The sequence below is a fragment of the Euphorbia lathyris genome, chromosome 7 (genome assembly GCF_963576675.1).
Source record: "Euphorbia lathyris chromosome 7, ddEupLath1.1, whole genome shotgun sequence".
NCBI lineage: Eukaryota > Viridiplantae > Streptophyta > Magnoliopsida > Malpighiales > Euphorbiaceae > Euphorbia > Euphorbia lathyris.
Window position 1 is genome coordinate 78,976,152 of NC_088916.1, and position 22,198 is coordinate 78,998,349.

General features: G+C 34.3%; 1 protein-coding gene across 1 annotated transcript; it reads left to right on the forward strand.

Annotated features, from left to right (window-relative positions):
- Positions 1-2,762: 2,762 nt before the first annotated feature.
- Positions 2,763-7,552, forward strand: LOC136201279 (uncharacterized). The gene is made up of 9 exons (XM_065991903.1): positions 2,763-3,158; positions 3,329-3,556; positions 3,899-4,020; positions 4,211-4,271; positions 4,421-4,561; positions 5,250-5,357; positions 5,499-5,727; positions 5,812-6,063; positions 7,195-7,552. The coding sequence occupies exons 1-9, from the start codon at positions 3,021-3,023 to the stop codon at positions 7,275-7,277; spliced, it is 1,362 nt and encodes a 453-aa protein (XP_065847975.1). The 5' UTR covers positions 2,763-3,020; the 3' UTR covers positions 7,278-7,552.
- The last annotated feature ends 14,646 nt before the right edge of the window (positions 7,553-22,198 follow it).

The following is a 22,198-nucleotide window of genomic DNA, read 5'->3' on the forward strand; positions in this document are numbered from 1 at the left end:
TGAGCTTGTAGCGGTTTTATGGTGGATTATTTGGTGTTATAGAAACGACATTGTGTGGAATCGGAAGGATTCACAAGCCTCGATCCTGTACCATTCGGGCAGTTCCTTTCTGCTGGCCTGGAAGAGAGCGCAGAAGTCGGTTTCTCCTTCTAGTAGTCCGGCTGTGACAAGCCCGACAGTGTGGCAGTGTCCTCCAACAGGTTTTCTAAAACTGAATGTGGATGGTGCTTCATTTGCAGACGATAATGTAGCTGGGTTTGGGTGTATCGCTCGGGACGAGTTGGGCCGGTTTGTTGCGGCTAAAAATGGTATCTTGCAGAATTATCAAGATGCATCGTTCATTGAAGCACTATCGGTCGGTGAAGCTCTCAGTTGGATCAAAGATCGTGGATGGAAGGATGTAATCATTGAATCAGATTCTTTGATCGTGGTACAGTCTATGGCCCGCCCGTTAGAGGTTTCATCTCCTTTTAACGCCTTAGCCAATGATTATCAATTTTCATTGAACGAGCTTGTTAATTGCTCTATTCGATTTGTCTGTCGGTCCTCAAATTCTGTTGCTCATTTGCTAGCTAGAAGTAGTATTTTACCTTTACATCGGGGTGAGTGGTTTTCTGTACCCCTGATTTTATTTGTAATTTGCTTCTTCTTGATTCTTAATATATGCTTCTTTGGTTGTCAAAAAAAGAGAGGATATGAGTTTGATTCTCACTTTTGTAATTTTTTTGATATTTTTTTAATATATAAATGTTATGGGTAGTCAAGAGTAAGAAGACAAGTTTCATTTCATTACCTCATTTTAGAATAACTATTTTTAATTTGATTAAATTTAAAAATAAAAAAAAAATTCATTTTATTACCTTAAATTGATTAAATTTGAAAATTAAAAATTAATTTATGCAATGATATGAATAAAAATCAATTAGTAAATTTTATATTAAAATAACTCTTACTGTTTGTTTTACCTAGGATCTTTAAATTGTCAGGACCAGTATTTTCAGTCAATGTCTAGCGAACGCCATTCCACTGACTTGTTGTAGTTCATAGAGTTAATGTACCTTATATATCCATTTTGCTTTTGAGATTGTACTTTTTTTCAAGGTTATCAAACCCGGACCGGCCCGGCCGGTTCAACCGGGTTGAACCGGACCCGGTAGGTATTCCGGTCCGGAAGTGGCCATTTTATTACATCTTAGAAAACCGCTAAAAACCCGGTGACTCGGCCGGTTGAACCAGCGATCCGGAAACCCGGTCACGGTTTTTACGGTCCAAACGGTTCAATATTTGTACTGTAACTTTTTAAAAAATAAATAAAAAATTTAACTAATCCAATTAAGAAAAAATTAACTTTGAATTTTATTTAAAAAATAATAATTTTCAAATTAGTATTAACGTAATACTGAAATATTTGTTAATGGTTTGATATCAATAAGTCTTTGTTGGTAATTGATTTTTGTTTGTTCACAAAATATAAACCATTAAATTAAATCATGCTCGATGGATATGTAGTAAAAAAATATTAATAATATATGTACTGAAATCAAATTATATTACTATTTAATTACCTATTATGTATCACAATATAAAATTTATAAGCAATCAAATTATGTTTTTGTTACATTTAGAATATGCAAGTTATAATTCGTCATGATAATTAAGTTATATATTAGGATATAAAATTTAAATTAACATTTTTATTATGTTTGAAGGTGTAAATAAAATTAAAATTATTATTTTTTAGGATTATTTGAACCTCGATTCAACCCCGTTTAACCCTGGTTAAACCTTAAACCCTTCACCCTTTACGTCTTTCGGTTCTTTAACCAGTCCGGTTTTGATAACCATGTTTTTTTATAACAAAATGGTATATATAGTTCTCAAGTATGAGGTTTTTTTTTGGAAATATTATTTTATTTCCTTTTGTTATTTATGTATGCAACCCAAACCACTTCACTTTGCCATTTCCACTTTTTTTTTTTTTTTTTTTTGCCCATCCAGAACAGAACAGACAATAAATATTTATTTTAAATTTTTCTTTTTATATGCTATTTTATTTTCTAAATAAATTAATATAAAAAAAATGAATTAGACAAAAATTCTCTTTTAACTTTAATAATTTTACTAATTTTTTTATTAATAATAAAATCTGCAAATATCATTTTTATCATTTATTTTTATAAACTCTCAAAATATCAAAATCTGAGAATATATTTGGAGTGAACATTCACTCCAGAATAGACTTGTTCGTGGTCGGATTGGGCTGGACTCGGCTCGGTGAGTTTTTGGCCTAAGCCCAATTTAGTCTGCTGTTAATTTAGATGGATTGGGATTAGGCTTGGACATGAGTTCAAATATCAAATTCCAAACATAGATTATAAAAGCTTATCTAAATATATAACTTTTAATACTAAAAAATAAAATTTATTCTTATAAATATATAAATATATTTTTCCAAAAATATTAATAAACGGTTTAAATTGGTCGATCCGTGTTATATTTATAAATCTCAAACCATTCCAAATATAGATGGACTTTAGCGAATATGGACCGGCATGAACATAAAAATAATTTTTTTTTCTAACGAGTCTCAACGGACCGAGCGGATACCTAACGGTAAACAGTAGTAGCTCTAAGAATACTGCAATTCATTAATAAAGTGATTTTTAATACATTTAAACGTGTTTTAAATCCATAAATAATTTAGATGATATTGGGTCAGCCAGAATCTACATAATTTTTTTTTTTTTAGAAGAGATTGATAAATTATTCATGTTCTACGGACCGACTGCAGGAAATAATATGTCCTCTGTCATGGGAATAGTGGGAAGAAGCAATGGGGAAAATGGTAATGCATGAATGAATACGTTTCTTCAGACAGAAAAGAGCCCATGGCATTGGTGTGATTGTGTATTCTTTATTGATTGATTCGCTTTTTGAATATATTCTCTTCTCGGTGGTTCCACCGATTTCTATATCTTTCTTCCTTATTGATTTCGATTTACAAGAAAAGAGCTCCATTCATGGTGATTCACAACAACTCGCGGCGGTGGATGGTAGTACAACTGCTGCTGATTTACCTAAACCATTCTATAGCGGCAGAACCGTCACTCGTCACTCGAATTGCCTTTGGATCATGCGCCAATCAAAGCGCTCCTCAGGTCATCTCTCTCTGCTACACTACTAATCCTTCATTTCTTACTCCGATAATAACTGATTCTTGTTTTTTGCTCTTCATTTGTTTCATGGATCATAGATGGCGTTATTGATCATTTTGTTAGCTTTTAATCTCGGTAGAGTAATTGAACAACTGCCGTTTTGTTTTATGTAGCCTATATGGAAGGCAATAACTGAATTCGATCCCCAAATTTTCATTTGGCTGGGTGATAACGTTTATGGAGATATTAGACGTCCTTACAAGGTATTTGGAAAGGAAAGGACTATTGGGCCATGGAAGAATGCTCCTAGATTTGTTCCTTCCTCTGAGCAGGAATTGGAGTCCAGATACCACAAAGCTAAGACTAATCCTGCTTATTCTCGTCTTCGCCAGAGGACTAAGGTGCTTTCCTCTTAATTTTTTTCTAATTCCATTTTTGCTAAGGGATTAGACTTCTTGATTTATTTCCAATCATTGAATTCTTCAGATTGCATCAATTAGGGGTGGCAATTCTTGTTATGGTGTCCAAATTGTGTTATGTCATATATATACATACGTTTGATATGATATATGATATAAACGCAATAAAAATTGATAATCATGTTAATAGTGTCTAACAACGTGTCCTCTTAATCGGGTTGTGGTCAGTAGATTGCGTTGTTGCGTCAGAAATTGCCTTTTTCTTTGTCTTTTTCCGTATTTTATTTGCTTCTGTTTCTGAGTGATAATAAGTGGAGGTTGCAGGTAATTGGCACTTGGGATGACCATGATTATGGATTAAATGATGCTGGAAAAGAATTTGAGGGGAAAGTCATCAACCAGAGGCTTCTTCTAGATTTCTTGGATGAACCTAAAGACAGTCCTCGGTGAGAGATACTCTACAAAAACTCATTTTTCCTTCCTTTATCTTTTCAATTCAGAAGATTTACAGAATTACATATGATGTTTCTGATTGACATCTTGTTTAATTCTCATTTGCATTGACTAAAAGTCAAATAAAGAAAGTGGTGTATTGCTCTGCTGGCCAACTTAATCGTTGGGATTTAAATATTGTAGGCGGAAACAGGAAGGTGTATATACTTCTTATACTTTTGGGCCTGTGAACAGACAAATTAAGGTATAAAAGAGTTAACGTGCTATTCTTTTTCATGTAGTGAGTGGTCTCTATGAGGGTTATTGGCATAACATTATTGGCGTGGCTTATTTTTATGTAGAGGAGACAAACCTTCTGCGCCTACTGAACTTTGGTGATTAAAATTTATGTAGATTATTCTCTTGGATACGAGATACCACAGGGATCCATTGCGTAGTGATGGAACTATATTGGGGGTTTCTCAATGGAGATGGCTAGAAAATGAGTTCAATGGACCCAAAACAGCCATTACAATAATTGGATCTTCTATTCAGGTATTATTCAAATTGTCATCTACCTCTAATAATGTTTGTGAATGAATGATTGTATTGTATACACAAGAACTAGTTATATTCCAGCAGTTTCATTGTGTTGTGGCTATCTGTCTAAGGTGAGCAAGCATTGCGATGAGGTTGTGATCATTTCATACCTTCTTGTGATGTCATTATAATACTATGCCAACTAGTATATAACATCATCATTGGCCAGTTTATTTTCTAGTGGATTTTTTTCTCAAATTAATGCCTTTTCTGAGGAAAATTCCTTAAGTAAGGCCTGGTTAAAAGAAATCCGGACCTAATGCTCCTATATGGGTTTTCAGAAGACATAAGAAACCGGTGTTTTGAAAACTGGTGTTTAATACACTGCTTTCAAATGCAAAGAACCCGGTGAAACAATCTTTGGGTTCAGTGTTAAATGTTGCTGCCATTGAGAAAGTTGTAGAAGCTGTTCTAACACTGGTGTTTGAAACACCAGATGTTAGATGTCAGGTTATTGCATTTGAAGCCGGTTTCATAACATGGTTAAAATTAGCATTACAATGGAATTTTTGTTAACCAAGGCTTACCCTTGATAATTATTAAGAGTAAATTTTCTGGTGACCATAATTCTTCTATTTGTTTATACAGTTTGAATGGAGTGTGTCATATTGGATTAATTCTGCAGTCTCCCCTCAAATTTCAGGTTATATCAAATCTTTCAGCAGCCACTGGTCCCCTGTTCTATTTGGAATCTTGGGGACGTTTCCCAAAGGAGAGGAACCGCCTATTCAAATTGATAGCAGATAGTAAGGTGAGAATCTCCATTTACTCCTCTTAAATTGCTTTAGAATCTGAAGTTTTACATTGCAAAATGTATGACAATCTTATAAACTTTTGTCTGAGATGTATTCTTGTAATGGTCCTTGTTTAACATTCATATTTGCTTGTGCAGAGAGAGGGAGTGTTTTTCATAAGTGGAGATGTTCATTTTGGAGAAATCTCACGATATGACTGTGCAACAGGATATCCACTCTATGATGTAACCTCAAGTGGAATTACTCAAGCTGTTGAAAAGGCAATTCCCTCGCCGCTGAAATTCATAGTGAGATTTGTAGCTTGGTTGACACCAACTACAATGAGAGTAATGAACCAAAATTGCAGATTCAAGTCATGTACATATGGTCAGTGAGGATTTTCATCAACCATAATTTTATTTTGAAAAGTATATTTTTGGGGCATGATTCTAAAATGTAGTTTCTCTATAGGCCAACCCAACTTTGGAGCGATCGAAATAGACTGGAGAGCGAATCCAGTGACCTTGAACCTTGAAGTTAGGGACATGAATGGACACCCTGTCAACAGGGTAAAGTTCCCATTGTTGGAGTTGCAATCACATAGCATGAACTCCACGGAATCCATCAAAGTAGGAAAACATCAAAGATACTGCTCTCTTGAAGTGAATTTACCATGGATAGACAGATATCGCCTAGCAATTTTATTCTATGTTGCTGTTTCAGGTATGCCTTTTTTTATATATGCAGCATTATTTTAAACCGAATCCTGTTCCGTTGGCTGAAATTGTTTGGCTGCTCTCTGTTTTGCACATTAAAAAGCTAAACCAAGGATAGCAAACGATAATAACATTCAAATTGGCACGAGTGTATGGACTGATAAATACCGAACATGTCCAATCCAACATAACGTTTTCCACTGGGGAAAACTCCGAGCCTTGTGAATGATATTTATGGGGTTGACACCACATCCAACCCAAAATCACTGGGCTGAGCTTTCCTTTGTTCGCGTCACCAAGAATTAACCATTGACTTTACAAAGTCTAAATCTAGATAAAAACATATGGACAATAACTTCGTGTATTCTTGAGTCACCATATAATTCTTTTTTCCACATGGAAGGCCGACCCTAGGAGCATTACATACTGCATCATACTCATCTTAAGCCAAACAGCCGGCTCTGATACTACTTGTTTTGATCCGAGAGTTTCTCCCATTGGGTTAGAATTTCTGATCCTTATGAAAGTGTACACTTATGGACTTGGCACCACTTTCAACGCAAAACCTTAAGGAGTAGTGGGTTAATGGGTCCTTCCCAATTATATATCCTTCATTCATCTCGTATTCTTCCAATGTGTCATTTCCAAAACCAATTCACACTTAGCATCCTGTTACTGTGAATAGATGCAACCTCATTTGTTGGTAATATGGGTCTATAATATATTATGCATGTTTCAAGCTCAGTTGCAATTGCAGGGTGTGTCAGATGTTAATATGAATTGAGTCTTTAACTATCAGCTTAAGTTTTTAGTTCAATTAATTCCATTATTAAACAGAGTCCGATACTGGGGGCAAGCCTTCCCTTGCCAATTTTTTTGGCAAGAGGCCGCTCCTAAGACTCGAACCCGTGACCTTCGGTCACACGACAACAACGTTTTACCGTTGCGCCAAGGCTCGCCCTCACATTTCTTGACTAATATTTGATAATATTTTGAGTTCTAACATGAATAGTTTATTTTTTATAATATTGCGATGCACGAAATCCACATTTTGTGAATCTCGATGCTAATCAATTTAGTTTGAATTGATTACACTTCTTACTGTAATAACTGTGGTGGCATTAATTGAATGTTGCAGTGTTGGTGGTTGGCATGATAGGAGTCGCATATGTAGCTATATCAGTCTTCAGGCGATACCTCAGGAAATGCAAGTCTGATTGATCAAGTTTTCTTTATAGGGGCATTTAAGGTTAGGATACATCAACGTCTCGTTTCTCACTCAAAACTTGAGTAGTCAAGCATTTTTTTCTGATAAGTGTAAATATAATTTCAATAGCTCTACTGTGGTGGTGGTGTCTATTGCCTAACGCAGTTATTGGTAGCTTTGAGAAGACATGGATTGGAATAGAGGGGTCAAAATAGTTTGCCTCAATCATAATCATAACTATCTATTGCACATGATTATATTATATAAAATTAACAAAAAATTATGATAATTGTGTCACTGTTTTAGATGAGTTATTTTATTAAGGCTAAATAATTTAGGCAAAAAGCATAATTAAATTGTTTGTTTTAAGGATAAGTCCTGATCAATTATATTTTCACATTGAGCCCTTGATCATTGATTCTGTTATGGATTCGGTCTTTATTTATTTTTTCCATCGAGTTTGGACAATACGAGCCTTTGACCTAGACATTTGCACTTCCGTGTGGACAAATAAAAAAATAACTTTTTTGACTAGGGGAGAAAAAAGTAAAAACAAATTTCATAGGTTTTTTCAAGGTTGAAATCGAGCTTGGAAGAACTTGCTAGAAATGGATTTTGGTATTAAGGGAGAATATCGATTTTGGTAATAGGCCGAATCGTCTTAGTGCCGTCTAAACTCGATGGAAAAATTAAATAAGGTCAAATCCACAACAGAATCAATTATCAAGGGTTTAATGTGGAAAAATAATTGATCCGGGACAATGATCCTTAAAACAGGTAAGGTTCATAGGTTTAATTATGTTTTTTTGCCAATAATTTATTAGAGCATCTCCAAAACACTCTTTAATCTACTAGGACATCTCAGTCTACTAAAGACATCTCATCTCTAACAAGAGGTTGGAGTGATTCTTCATTCTCCTTAATTTTGGAGCCACTAAGTTATATTTGTTTAATCTCATATATTTTAGTAATACATTATTATTTATTTCTTAATTTTTTTTTGTTGTATTAACAGTTTAATCTTTTCAAATATTTAAATTATTAATAAGTTTACCCTTTTTATTTTTTTTAAGTGGATTGCTATTTACCGCCTTCAAATTACTTATCACCGCTCCTTTTTGGACATTTTTGCCATTTTCATTTTTTAAATTCAAAAACTGAAATTCTCTCAAATTTCTTCGAAATTCAGAAAGCCGAACAACATTCATGGGATTTAAACACGGTAAAAGAAAAAGACATAATTCCCCGGATAAGTGTTTTTATTTGAAAATCGAATTGAAAACACGAGTTTCATCTCCGGATTCGGAGAAAAAATTCATCCAAAATGTACTAAACGGGTGATTCACACCATTTCGTCTAGGTAGAAACGGATGATCCACCCGTTTCCACCTAGGAAGAAACGGTTTCTTCCTAGGTGGAAACGGGTGGATCATCCATTTCTACCTAGGCAGAAACGGATCCGTTTGTCTAGGCAGAATGGTATGAATCATCCGTTTAACACATTTTGGATGAATTTTTTTATATATTGATTAAATCAGTTAGTTTTTGGAGACGAATTTCAATTAGTGTAAATAGGAATTGTAGTTATTCGATTTCCTCGATGTTCTCGGGTTCAATTTTCATAAATCCAATTTTTGGTTCGGGAGAGAAAAGACATTAAGTTTTTGAATGGAAAAATAAAAAGGGTGAAAATGTCCAAAAGAAGATGGTAATAAATAATTGGGGGACGGTGAATAGCGAAACTCATAGCTCTAAAATGAAAGTTATTGCTCCACGCACGAGGTCTACAGTTGTTTACAGTTGCATCGGATATGGAAAATGGGCCTACAAAACCATTTCACAATAAATAGAAGAAAGAAAAAAAAGAAAAGAAAAGAAAAGCTACAGCTCATTTTAGCTGTAGTTTGGTATTTCAGTGGTTGAGATTTAATATAAAAGAATACTAACTTCTAACCAACTAATAACAATAAAAGCAGAAAAACCATCGGCATTAGAACGAATTTGGATAGCACACATGGTCAATTTTCTTTCCATTAATACTAAGCGAATCCAGGAATCAACGTCCGGAGGGCTAATTTTAATCCGATTATTAATTTTTCGAAGTCCAGCCTATTAGGGTTGGACAAATTTTTTTAACCTTCTAGTACACTTAAACTTTATGGTTTTTATATGTTAGCTAAAAATTGTAACATTTTTACATTTTTTTTATTTTTAGTTATAATTTTTTTATAATTTTCATAAAATTTAATTTAGAAATTAAGTTAGTTGAATCTCAAAAAGTAAGAAATTAATTTTTTTTATAGAAAAGAGATAATAAATTCTTCAAAAAAGAGATATAATAAAAATAACTTCATATAAAACCAAAAATGAGTTTGGTGTGGTTTGAATCCATGATCTCTCACCTTAAAATAAAACTCTTAACCAACTCAACTACTTTAAACTTTTGAGAAAATACTACATAGATTAAATATATACACTAATATTTGGGGGGCAATACGGGACAAAAATAACGGTACTCAAGGGTAGAAGCTCCCCCGAACTCTAGGCTGGATCCGCCCCTGAATACAGGGGAAAAGAATATTGGGTGGCATAGCTCCTTATAAATATGTTTGCAATCAAATATGTTTGCAATAGGAAACAACCATTTCACATATCGTATCTAATTCTACTTGATTATTAAAAGCACAAACAAAGAGATAATATTTTTAAAGCTATTATCATTTAATTGGTTTAAGGCTTCATGAACACTCAAACTCTCAGTAAGCAACGAATCCAAATTGCAGTTCAGAAGGTCATAAGAGGCAGCAACCAAAGCACATCTATCATTGCAGAACAAAGCCAAAACTAGCATAGGATGGTTGCTAAACAATGCAGCATCCACGTTGCATTTCAGGGATCCTGTACGCCTATTAGAGTATTTCTAATAGAGGTTGCTATAAAAGTTATCAAAACTTAACACATCATACTAAAATATAATATTTTATTTTCTAACACATCCACATCATTTTTAGCAACTTTTATTAAAAATACTAAAATAATAAGTAACTTTAAAAGTTGACACGGTGACCTACAAATCACTACTTTATATATGTTACAAATTAAATAATAAGTCTGAGTCTGTATTTATTGTTTCATTATTGTCTGTTGTGTCTGTTACATTATTAAATATGTATAGGTATTATTGAGTCTGTATAGGTATGGGTCTCCTTACTAGTCATGGGTCTCTTCCTACACCCATACTTTCATCATATATATATATATATATATATATATATATATATATATATATATATATATATATATATATGTGTGTGTGTGTGTGTGTAAAGCTTACCTATCAAAAGTATGAAGTAAGAAATACTTTCATCATTTCATGGTATCAGAGCTGCCCTTGTGAGCAGTGATTCTGGAATTTTTTTTCAGTTCTAGAAATTTCTTTTTTCTTCACTACATCTGGTTTGTGTCTTGTTCTGTCCCAAGTACAGAACAGTTAGACACTTCTTTTTTTAGGGTCTCATAGCACACTCCAGTAGCAAGTCCTCCCGGTCTGTGGTTTCGTACAAATCCGATCACCGGAACTGAAGCGCGTCCAACGACCCTTTGACGTAGTCCAGACTTTCGGCCTCCTTGGTTAGTTTCCGGTTCCTCCAACTTTCGGGTGTTTGTTGGTCACTCTCTACTGTCTGGGCTATTTCCTTCTTTCTTAGAAGCTTCTGCTGCTGATTTTCTCCGGTGTGATTGTTCTTGTCTCTGCATATTACTTGATGTTCCTTTTTTTTCTTTCTTTTTGGGAAATTTTTTATCTGTTTGTGATCCAGTGTCATGGCTGCAGAACAAAAACAAACCTCTAAAACTGTAGTCACTACCAGCATTATTCATGTATCTCACAAGATCACCGAACACAAATTGGATGGTTCAAATTATTTGGGCTGGTCCAAAATTGTGAAGATTTATCTACACAATATTAGAAAGGGTCGACACTTGACTGATGAGCCCAAATCAGAGGACGAGGATTGGTCAGAAGATGATGCTCGTCTCTTCATTCAAATTAAGAACTCGATTGACACATCCATTGTAAATTTGGTGCAACATTGTGAGTATGTCAAGGAACTGATGGATTATTTGCATTTTTTATATGCTGGCAGTGACAATATATCGCGTGTATTCGATGTCTGTAAAGATTTTTATCATTCCGACCGAAAGGGTCAACCTGTTAAGACATATTTTATGTAGCTTAAGAAAGTTTTTGAAGAATTGAATGAATTATTACCTTTGGGTACTGATGTCAAGGTGCTTCGTAAACAACGGGAACAAATGTTCGTCATTAGCTTTTTATGTGGACTTGGATCAGATTATGAGTCTGTCACCTCTCAAATTTTGTCCAGTGCTGAAATTCCTGATGCAAATGAGGCACTCACTCGTGTTCTACGGAGTGACATTTCTTTTTCCACACCTTCAGCTCCTGTATCTAGTGCACTTTTTAGCAAGCAAAGTGGCTCTGCTCGCCCTTATCCAGGAAAAACTATTGATGAAGGAAGAAAAGTTGCGTGCTATTATTGTCACGAACCTGGTCATACCAAACGTAATTGTCAGAAATTAAAAAACAAGTCAAAGAGTAATCGTTTTGCTAATGTTGCCACCACCGATGCCACATCCTCTTCCTCAGGTTCAACCTACACTCTTACTGCAGAAGAGTATGCCAAGTACCAGGAAACATTAGCTTCACAGCCTTCATCATCGCCTATTGCTGCAATTACTGAGTCAGGTAATACAAATACATGCCTCCTTTCATCCTCTTCCAAATGGGTCATTGATTCTGGTGCCACAGATCACATGACAGGTAATTCTCAAATTTTCTCTTCGTATTCTAATAATGTTCCTTCACATGTCACCCTAGCTGATGGAACAACTTCATCTGTAATTGGCACTGGCACTATTAAACCCACCCTTACGCTTTCTCTTTCATTTGTCCTAAATGTACCTGGTTTTGATTTTAACTTGATATTTGTGAGTAAACTTACTCGCTCCCTCAATTGTTCTATCTCATTTTTTCCGATCATTGTTTGTTTCAGGATCTCTTGACGAAGCTGATTATTGGTAGTGGACGGGAATTTGGGGGTCTCTACGTGTTGGATACTCATGTTAGACGACCTATTGCTTGCTCTAGTGTATCCACTCCATTTGATGAGCATTGTCGGTTAGTAGACCCATCTCTACCCCTTTTGAAGAAGCTGTGTCCTCAGTTTCAAAATTTATCTAGTTTAAATTGTGAGTCGTGTCAGTTTGCTAAACACCATCGCGTGTCTTCCTCTCCAAGAGTCAATAAACGGTCCAATTTTCCCTTTGAATTAGTTCATTCTGATGTTTGTGGACCATGTTCGATTATGTCTAACTCTGGTTTCAAATATTTTGTTACATTTGTGGATGATTTTTCACGTACTATGTGGTTATATTTAATGAAAAATCGTTCCAAATTATTTAATCATTTTACTGCTTTCTGTGCTAAAATTCGAACTCAATTTAATGTTTCTGTACATACATTAAGAAGTGACAATGCAAAAGAATACTTTTCTGGACAATTCCAAACCTTCATGCTTCATAATGGTATTCTCCACCAATCTTCCTGTGTTGATACACTGTCTCAGAAGGGTGTTGCTGAACGCAAAAATCGTCATCTTCTTGAAACCGCTCGCGCTCTTTTATTTCAAACACATGTTCCCAAACACTTTTGGGCTGATGCAATTTTGACAGCCTGTTTCCTTATCAACCGAATGTCGTCAACCATTTTACAAGGCGAGACTCCTTATGGTACTCTTTTTCCTAACAAACCATTATTTCCTATCTCACCAAGGATTTTTGGTAGTATTTGCTTTGTTCGGGATGTTCGCCCACAAGTCACTAAACTGGACCCTAAATCCCTCAAATGTGGCTTTCTTGGTTATTATCATCTTCAGAAGGGGTATTGATGCTTTTGTCCCTCTTTTAATAAATATTTGATATCTTCCGACGTCACATTTATGGAATGTCTTTCCTTCTTTTCCACATCATCTGATATACCTGCTACTACAGACGATGATAACATGTTAGTCTATCAGGTCCACCAAACTCATCCGCCTGTGCCTACACAGCTGCCAAAACCGCCAATTGTTCAGGTATATTCAAGACGTCAGAATCCTCCTACTTGGGATCTGGTAACTTTGCCCATTGGGAAGAAGTCTGTTGGATGTCGATGGGTATATGCAGTTAAAGTCAATTCTGATGGATCTATGGCTCGTTTAAAAGCTCGTCTTGTCCCGAAGGGGTATGGTCAGAGCTATGGGGTTGATTACTCCGACACTTTTTCTCCAGTCGCTAAGATGGCTTCTATTCGATTGTTTATCTCACTAACAGCTTGTTCTCAATGGCCCTTACATCATCTGGACATCAAAAATGCTTTCTTACATGGGGACCTTCGTGAAGAAGTCTATATGGAGCAACCACCAGGGTTTGTTGCTCAGGGGGAGTATAACAAAGTTTGTCGTCTTCGTAAATCTCTATATGGCTTGAAACAGAGTCATCGAACATGGTTTGGGAAGTTTAGTCAAGCAGTTGAGCAGTTTGGGATGAAAAAGTGTAAATGTGATCACTCTGTTTTCTATAAACATTCTGCATCGGGCATCATTCTCATTGTCGTTTATGTAGACGATATTGTTATTACAGGAAGTGACATTTCAAGAATTTCATCCCTAAAATCCTTTCTTCATGGTCAATTTAATACCAAGGACCTAGGTGCTCTAAAATACTTCTTGGGAATTGAAGTATCAAGGAGTAAGAAAGGAATCTTCATATCTCAAAGAAAATATGTTCTTGATTTGTTGTCAGAAACAGGAAAATCTGGAGCTAAGCCATGTAGTGCGCCTATACTCTGAATTCGCATCTTACATCGGAAGGAGGGTTATTTGAAGATCCTGTGAGATATAGGCATTTAGTGGGAAAACTGAACTATTTAACTGTAACTAGACCTGATATAGCCTATTCTGTTAGTGTCGTTAGCCAGTTTATGTCTTCTCCCACCTGTGATCACTGGACTGCACTTGAACAGATCTTATGTTACTTAAAAGGGACTCCTAGAAGAGGAATACTTTACAAGAATCATGGTCATGCCCAAGTTAAATGCTTTTCTGATTCGTTCATTGAGATTCAATGTTTCTGTTGAGCGATTTCCGCAAGTGCACGGTATACGCTTGTAGTAATAAAAGATATCGATCCCACAGGGAACGTTTTTTAACAAAACTTATTTTGAATCGGTTAAATTTACTTTTAAGGTTTATAATATGGAAAATCGTTTAATCGGTTTTGGTTTTGAAATTGCCAGAATGAGAATTAGACTAGAGTATGAAGACGTTAGAAAATACTCTGATTTAAGAATGAATTTGCAAGATAGGAACATTTAGTACTTTTTAGAAAAGTAAACAAATGTATTTATTTGCATTAAGCAAAGAAAACAACTTTAAACTTTGTACGAATTATTAAGATGAAATAAATGACGGAACCTCTAATTAATTGGCTTTGAACATGACAAAACCCTTCCGGGATAGTTGCCCTTAATCAAATTAAAACTCTTTCGAGATAATAATTTGCCTAAGTGTCACCAAAGTTTCCTTGTAAAGATTTTGGATTAAATACGTTTTAATGAAAACACCAGCAGTCACTTTAGTGGATTGGTTACCATAAGTGCTGCATAAAAATCTATCGAATAGAACGAACTTTATTAGATGAAATATAAATTGATACAAGTTTACAGAGAACATGGAGCATGGAAACATTCGACGACTTGCAAGTGAACGGGTTGTCAATCCTTTCCTTGGGTTTCGTTAGAGTTTGTCAGACTCAGGGGCGGATCCTCTACTCAATCTTCTCGTTGAATCTTCGTAATAGAGACTGGGTCGGTCTACTACCAAAATGAAAACTAAACTGGAACAATGTCTAAATGCTACTAAACTTGTTATTATTGAATAAACAATGTGTGTACAGCATATTGCTTTTTACAGAATCGAAATCTAACTTCTGAATCACTTGACTCGGAATTTCTGCATAAATTCTATACTAATCTCTTTTTTCAACATATCTTCAACTCTCCATCAACTCTTTATTTATAGATGTTGAAGATTCTTGATTGAAGTGTCGTGTCCGTTGTGAAGGATCGTGTCCATTGTGAAAGGACGTCTTTATCCACCCGAATGATCGCGTTTCGTCGAAAATGAAAGTGTGTAACTAGGCTTCTAAAAACTCATGCTCGTACCGAGAATATTAAATTCTCTACCGAGAATGGGGGAGCATCAATTGGTCTTCAAACGGAGGGAAGAGAAGCTGGGGAACACGTGTCGCGACCGTGAATGTGGGGGCCGCGGTCGCGGCACGGAATGTTTTTCGGATCTTCTGCTTTCGTTCGCGTCCTCGATTTGGCGTTATTAATTTCTGTCGTCTTCGACTCCTTTTGTAGGGTTTTTCTTCTGTTTTTTGAGCTCTTTTCATTCCTATTTGGATTTTACCAAATATTTATGTACCTTACAAGAAAGAAACATATTCGAGAGTAAAAGCTTTCTAAACAGTTATAAATAGCATAAATTCGTAGCAATATTGATGTAATTAACGATGATATTTTAGGTATATTTTGGGCTTAACAGTTTCTCCGATGCAGACTAGGCAGGAGATAAGGACAATAGAAGGTCCACTACAGGCTATTGTGTTTTTGTTGGAGGAAATTTGGTATCTTGGAAGAGCAAGAAGTAACAAGTTGTATCTCGCTCCAGTGTAGAATCTGAATATCGAGCTATGCCCCGATCAGTTTATGAAATTATGTGGATTTGCCATCTTTTGTACTTGGATTCAAGGTCAATACTCCAGCTAAGCTATGGTGCGACAACAAGGCAGCACTTCACATTGCTTCTAACCCCGTGTTTCATGAACGTACCAAGCACATTGAAATAGATTGCCATTTTGTCTCCGAGAAAAGATAGAACAAAATATCATCTCTACAGCCCATGTCGGGACGAATGAACAACTTGAAGATATATTCACTAAAGCTTTAAATGGTGTTCGGGTAAACTATATTTGTAACAAGCTGGGCATGATAAATATCTATGCTCCATCTTGAGGGGGAGTGTTACAAATTAAATAATAAGTCTGAGTCTGTATTTATTGTTTCATTATTGTCTGTTGTGTCTGTTACATTATTGAATCTGTATAGGTATTATTGAGTCTGTATAGGTATGGGCCTGCTTACTAGTCATGGGTCTCTTCCTACACCCATACTTTCATCATGTATATATATGTGTAAAGCTTACCTATCAAAGGTATGAAGTAAGAAATACTTTCATCATTTCAATATATAATTTATTTTAGTTATTAATGTTGTCCTAAAAATAGACCAATAGTAGGCACCTAAATCAATTTTTTATATTAAAAAAAAGTTAAGCAACTTTGTAAAAAGTTACCAAAAAATGGCAACATTGCTTGTAAATTTCAAACACTCACCATCACTCTAATAGATAACACTATTTGAAAAGTTGTCAAAATCATTGCCACATCACTAAACACTCTTATGTTTTTATATATCTCTTTCACAGATTAAATACTTTTTGAATTCCAGAACCAATACCAACCATCATCAATGTTGCGTTTGCTCGAGGGCATTTGATGAATAAGATAAAAGCTCAGGAATCGAACTTAAGACTCGCAAGTTAGAACTATCAGGCAGATAAATATTTTCCCTATTAGCAACCCAAAATCTTGCCTCAAACTGAATCAGCTCTCGCACCACCATAATACTGTGCCATATAAAACTCGGATTATTTTTCAGCTCAACCACAAGAAAGTGTGCATTCAAATAATAACGACTTTATAAATTAGGAAAAGTAAGGAACCTCCAACCCTATTTTGCTAGGACAGCAATGTTAAAGTCTTGAATCTTATGAGAACCCATACCACTAACAAATTAGGGTAACTATATTTTGTCTCGAGATTTTCACCGCATACCTTTGTTATTTCCACCCATCAGAACCCCACCAAAAAGAATTCACATGCCTCTCCAGCTCCGCATATAACAAATCTAGAAATAAGAACAAACTCATAGCATAAGACGACACAAATTGAATCACAAACTTAATTAAAACTTCTTTCCTCACCTGAGAGAGGAACTTGGACTTCCGATTATGAAGCTTTGCCTTAATTTTATCTTCCACATAACGAAACACTTGAACTTTATTCCTACCAATCAATGAAGGAAGATCCATATATTTTCCTAGCGTAGAGAGAGTGGAAACACGAAAGAGAGAGCTCAACTCATGTTTAATTTTAGAAAAGAAATTTTTGCTAGAATAGATGGAAGTGTGGGCACGGATTTTTCTGATCCATATAATGTGCATATATTAACCTTGCATGTAGGTATGACAAGGTATAAATCTGCCTCGAAATGCAAAGTCGAAACTCTTTAGAATGTGAAGGAAAAAGAAAGAACAGTGAAACTGAGTGAAAAGTGACTGAAACTTAGTGAAACTTAAGTGAAATTGAATTAAACCGAGTGAAACTCAAAGAAAATGAGAGAAAAGCAAGAAAGCAAGAAATCGACTATCGTCACAAACGATCGCCTGTTAACCACAGTCGATCGCCTATAAAAACCAGTCGATCGCCCTTCATTAAGAAATTTTTTTGAACCGCATGGAGGTCAGAATACTTTTGACTTTGACCGTCCACGGTTGATCGGTGATCGACCCTAAAAACCAGGCGATCAACCTTATTTCCCAGAAAAGCGAGGTTTCTATAACCTCGGCCTTTTTCTTGAAAAGATGCCTTCCTCTTTGATTTCTAGTGCTTCCAAGAGCTCAATAAAAAGGGGATTAGGGTTACATTTCGAGGGGGGGCCGAGGGTATTAGAGAGAAATATCAGAAATGAGAGAGAGAGAGAGAGAGAGCAACTTCTCACTAGAAGAGGGGATTTTAGTGAGAGAAAATAAAAAGGTTAGGTTTTAAGTGAAATACTGTACCTGAAAGCTTAAGAAGAGTAGCTAGGAGTGTTTACTAGGGTTGTAACAAACCTAAACCGACTGGGAAGTCGATATGAGTTAGATCGGTGGTGAAATATAAAGAAACAACTTGGTTTTGGGTTTTTGGAGGTGTTTAAGGAGTTTTGACACGTGTTTCGAGTAAAGAATCACTTCATTAGGCTCGTATACACTCTAGAGGCACGCTTCAAAGGTAATAAACTGAGTGGTATGTAAAATCTCGTGTTTTGTTGCAAATTTTTCGGTTATTTCCTGAGTTTTGTCAAGCTTGTGGTTTTCTGGAAAGAATGGTCGATCGCCTCATAAGCGATTGACCATCACTTTTGGAAAACCACAATCGATCTCCTGTCAGTCACAAGAGACCGGCCACAGTTGTATTTTAGCTAATTTTCTTTCCATTTAACCCTCTAAATCCCTCTAAACAAGTTTGGTCTATGGATTTCAGTGGATGAAAATAGATCTTAGGGTTGTATAGGGTGCTTTAGTAAGTTAAGGGCACAGATCCAAGTCATTTTCTTCCCAAAACGTTCTTTTCATCTACTTTCAACATGTTTATGGTTTCAAATGGTGTAAATAAGCAGCCTTTATCATGTTTTAGTGATTAAAAATGGTTAAAATGTTATTTTCAATAGTGTTTGATTTCAAAGTTTGGTCAAGTAGCCACCTTTAATGTTTTTGCATTCATAAAAGTCATTTTCGAACTCGTTTACGTTAGGGGTGCACACAGGGCCGTCTTAAACATTTTTGAGGCCCTATGCTAAATGAAAAAAAAATATTGGACCATATTCTTTAAAAAAAATGAATACTTTCATATAATAATAACGTTTCTACAAAATGAAACACCAAATTAATACTTTTAACTTGATTTTTAGCATTATAAATGTAATTAAATAATTAAATTAGATATTGTATAATAACAATAAAAAAAAATTGGGCCCCTTAAAACTCTTAGAGCGTTAATTTTCTCAATAAATTAACATTCACTTAATTTTTCATATAATAATTAATAACAATAATTTATTTAGATTTGTATAATAAAAAAAATTAGGTCCCTTTAAATTTGGGACCCTGTGCGGGAGAGCTCCTTGTACACCCTTCTCCTACTCCCCTGGGTGCACGTGGTCGGTTAACCAGTCTATTAAGGTTAATTTGGTCGGTTAACCATTTTATCGGTTTTTAAAAAACACTAACCATATACTAGTCCACTAAATTCGGTTTACCACTAATCGGTTAACCAATTTTTTCGGTCGGTTAATCTTTTATTTCGGTTTCTAACAATTAGTAAATAAAAATAAAAATAATAAAAGAATTCTAATTTTTATTATGAGTGAGACGGCGGGTCAATGGCGAGTTGAAGAGATCAACTGCAGAGAAGGAGATGTGTGTGCATTATGTCCTTGTGGTTTTACATAATACACTAATTATTTAACCCTTATGGTTTTACATAATACACTAATTAGTCCCTAACATTTTAAAAATAATTATATGATCCCTCGGTTTTGATTCCATTAAATTGTTTAGTTCCTATATCAAATCTCCGTCTACAGATATGTTTAAGAACAATTAAACGGATAAAAATAAATTTCCCCTAATAAAACTTCTAGCTACAAAGTTTTGGAAAACAAGTAATAAAATCTTGTCCTTGTAACATAAAAGAAAAAAAACCGCATAAACTGAAATTAGAGAGATAGCAACAAATAAACTGAGAGTTATTTAAATATTTTTATCTCATTTAATGTTAATATTTGATAGAAGGATTAAACCATTAAAAGTGAAAAAATTTAGAGACCTTATGATTAAATAGTGGACTAATTAATGGGTTATGTAAAACTATAGGGACTAAATAATTATTTACTCATATAAATAAATGTACTTTTATATTGTTTTAATATTTAATTAACATTCGGTCGGTTTCGGTTAACCACAGTTTTTGAAATAAAGAAACCGTAACCGTAACCATTAACCACTATTTTTAAAATTAAAAACCGTACACTAGTCCATCGGTTTCGGTTAACCTTATTTTCGGTTTGGTTTCGGTTTGGTTTTTCGGTGTTTCGGTTGTTCGGATTTTATGTGCACCCGTAGTTTACGTTGTAAATACGTAGTCAGTGTTGAAATGACCGGCATAAATATATAAAAAGTGTCCAAGTGCATGTTTAAGCTTGCTTGAGTAGTTAAATAACAATCAAACCGGCTTTTTCAAATTTCCGATAACGTATGGATAAAATTGAACTTACTTGAAAACGTTAGCGTTAAAGTTGCTTATTTCATATATTAGAACTAAATTTGTACTGTTTAAAAAAACATTAGAATTGATTGAAAAATCAACGTCGTTTCTGAAAATAAAGGCTTAATTACTCTTTCTATGATTACATTTTAAGAAAGTTAATAATGTTATCGAAACATTTTAAAAATTTAGGGAGCTAATAAGCTTTTCCACAAGTTGAAAGAGTGTATAAAAAGCAATGTTTCAATCCGATTAATAATTCACGCATGTTTATTAAAAATAAAATAAATATATTAACGATGAGATTCAAATTTAGACCATTAAATATGATTATATATATTTTATTAATGAACTAACTTTCAACTGGTAATTAATAACATTATATACTTATATATTATTCTAATACTTAGTAAAATTTAAAATTTAAAATATTATTTAATATTTATTTTTATAAATATTTTTTAAAAGGATTTTTATAAATATTATTAAAAACTTAATTGATCTTGCGATATAAACAAAGTTTAATCGATATTTAAATTTTAAATATACCTAAAATAAAATTTGAACTTTTAGTCAATTTTATAATTCAACTAAATTAAAAAATATATATTATTTATAAGATTCTACCAAGTCAATCTAAGTCAATTGGTCAATCCGATTTAACTTTCGGACTGATTTTTAAAACATTACACGATTTTTAAAGGTTTAATACATCGTTTGTCCCTTGAACTTATTTAAAAAGTTTGATTGACCCCCTGAACTTTCGAAGTGCCTTGATAGCTCCATAAACTTGCATAAAATGTTTAGTTAGCCTCCCGAACTTGCGTAAAATGTAATTAATTAATCATTCAATTGTAAAAAAGTAAGTTAAATGCGGAAGATGTGTTGCGCGTGCCTTATAATGTTATTACATAATTCACAAAATAGATTAAAATATATTAAAGAAGAAATTCTTAGTTGTTCAACTATAAAACTTTTTCTTCTCTAATATTAGAATCGCATACCCTGACCTTGGTCGTTTTTACTTTTTAAAATACATGCAACATATTTTTCGTATTTAACTTACTTTTTTACAACCAAATGATTAATTGATTACATTTTACGCAAGTTCAGAAGGCTAACTGAACATTTTATACAAATCCAGGGGGCTATCGGAAAACATTGAAAGTTCAGAGGACCAATCAAACTTTTTGGACAAGTTCAGGGAGCAAATGATGTATTAAGCTATTTTTAAAACATTGATCAAATGCCTACTACATCACCCACCCGCTCCCTAAACTTGTCCATAAAAATATATTGACTCCCTGAATTTTGTTAGTGACACCAGCTCTCTAAATATCAACAACTCTCTAAACTTGTCCATAAAAGTATATTAGCTCTCTTAACTTTGCAAGTGTCTCACCAACTCCCTGAACTTGCTTATTCTGTAACACCTAAATACAAAAACCATAATACTAACTCTCGATCCTCATTCATTCGATTTCTCAAACCTGCAACACTAACTCTTATAATAGCTTGAAAGGTATGAGAAGAGAAAAAATTACCTCTGAAATAGACGAATATGTATTTTTAGAATTAGGTTTAATAAATTTTTATATTTAGTTGTTACGGAATAAACAAGTTTAGGGAGCTGTTGAGACATTTAGCTAATATACTTTTATGAACA

What these genes read in the sequence shown, in the direction of transcription:
- LOC136201279 (XM_065991903.1), top strand. Translation starts at nt 3,021, where the DNA reads ATGGTGATTCACAACAACTCGCGGCGGTGGATGGTAGTACAACTGCTG. An exon ending in GAACCTAAAGACAGTCCTCG is followed by an intron (nt 4,021 to 4,210) that starts GTGAGAGATACT and finishes TAAATATTGTAG; the next exon opens with GCGGAAACAGGAAGGTGTAT. An exon ending in AATTGATAGCAGATAGTAAG is followed by an intron (nt 5,358 to 5,498) that starts GTGAGAATCTCC and finishes TTGCTTGTGCAG; the next exon opens with AGAGAGGGAGTGTTTTTCAT.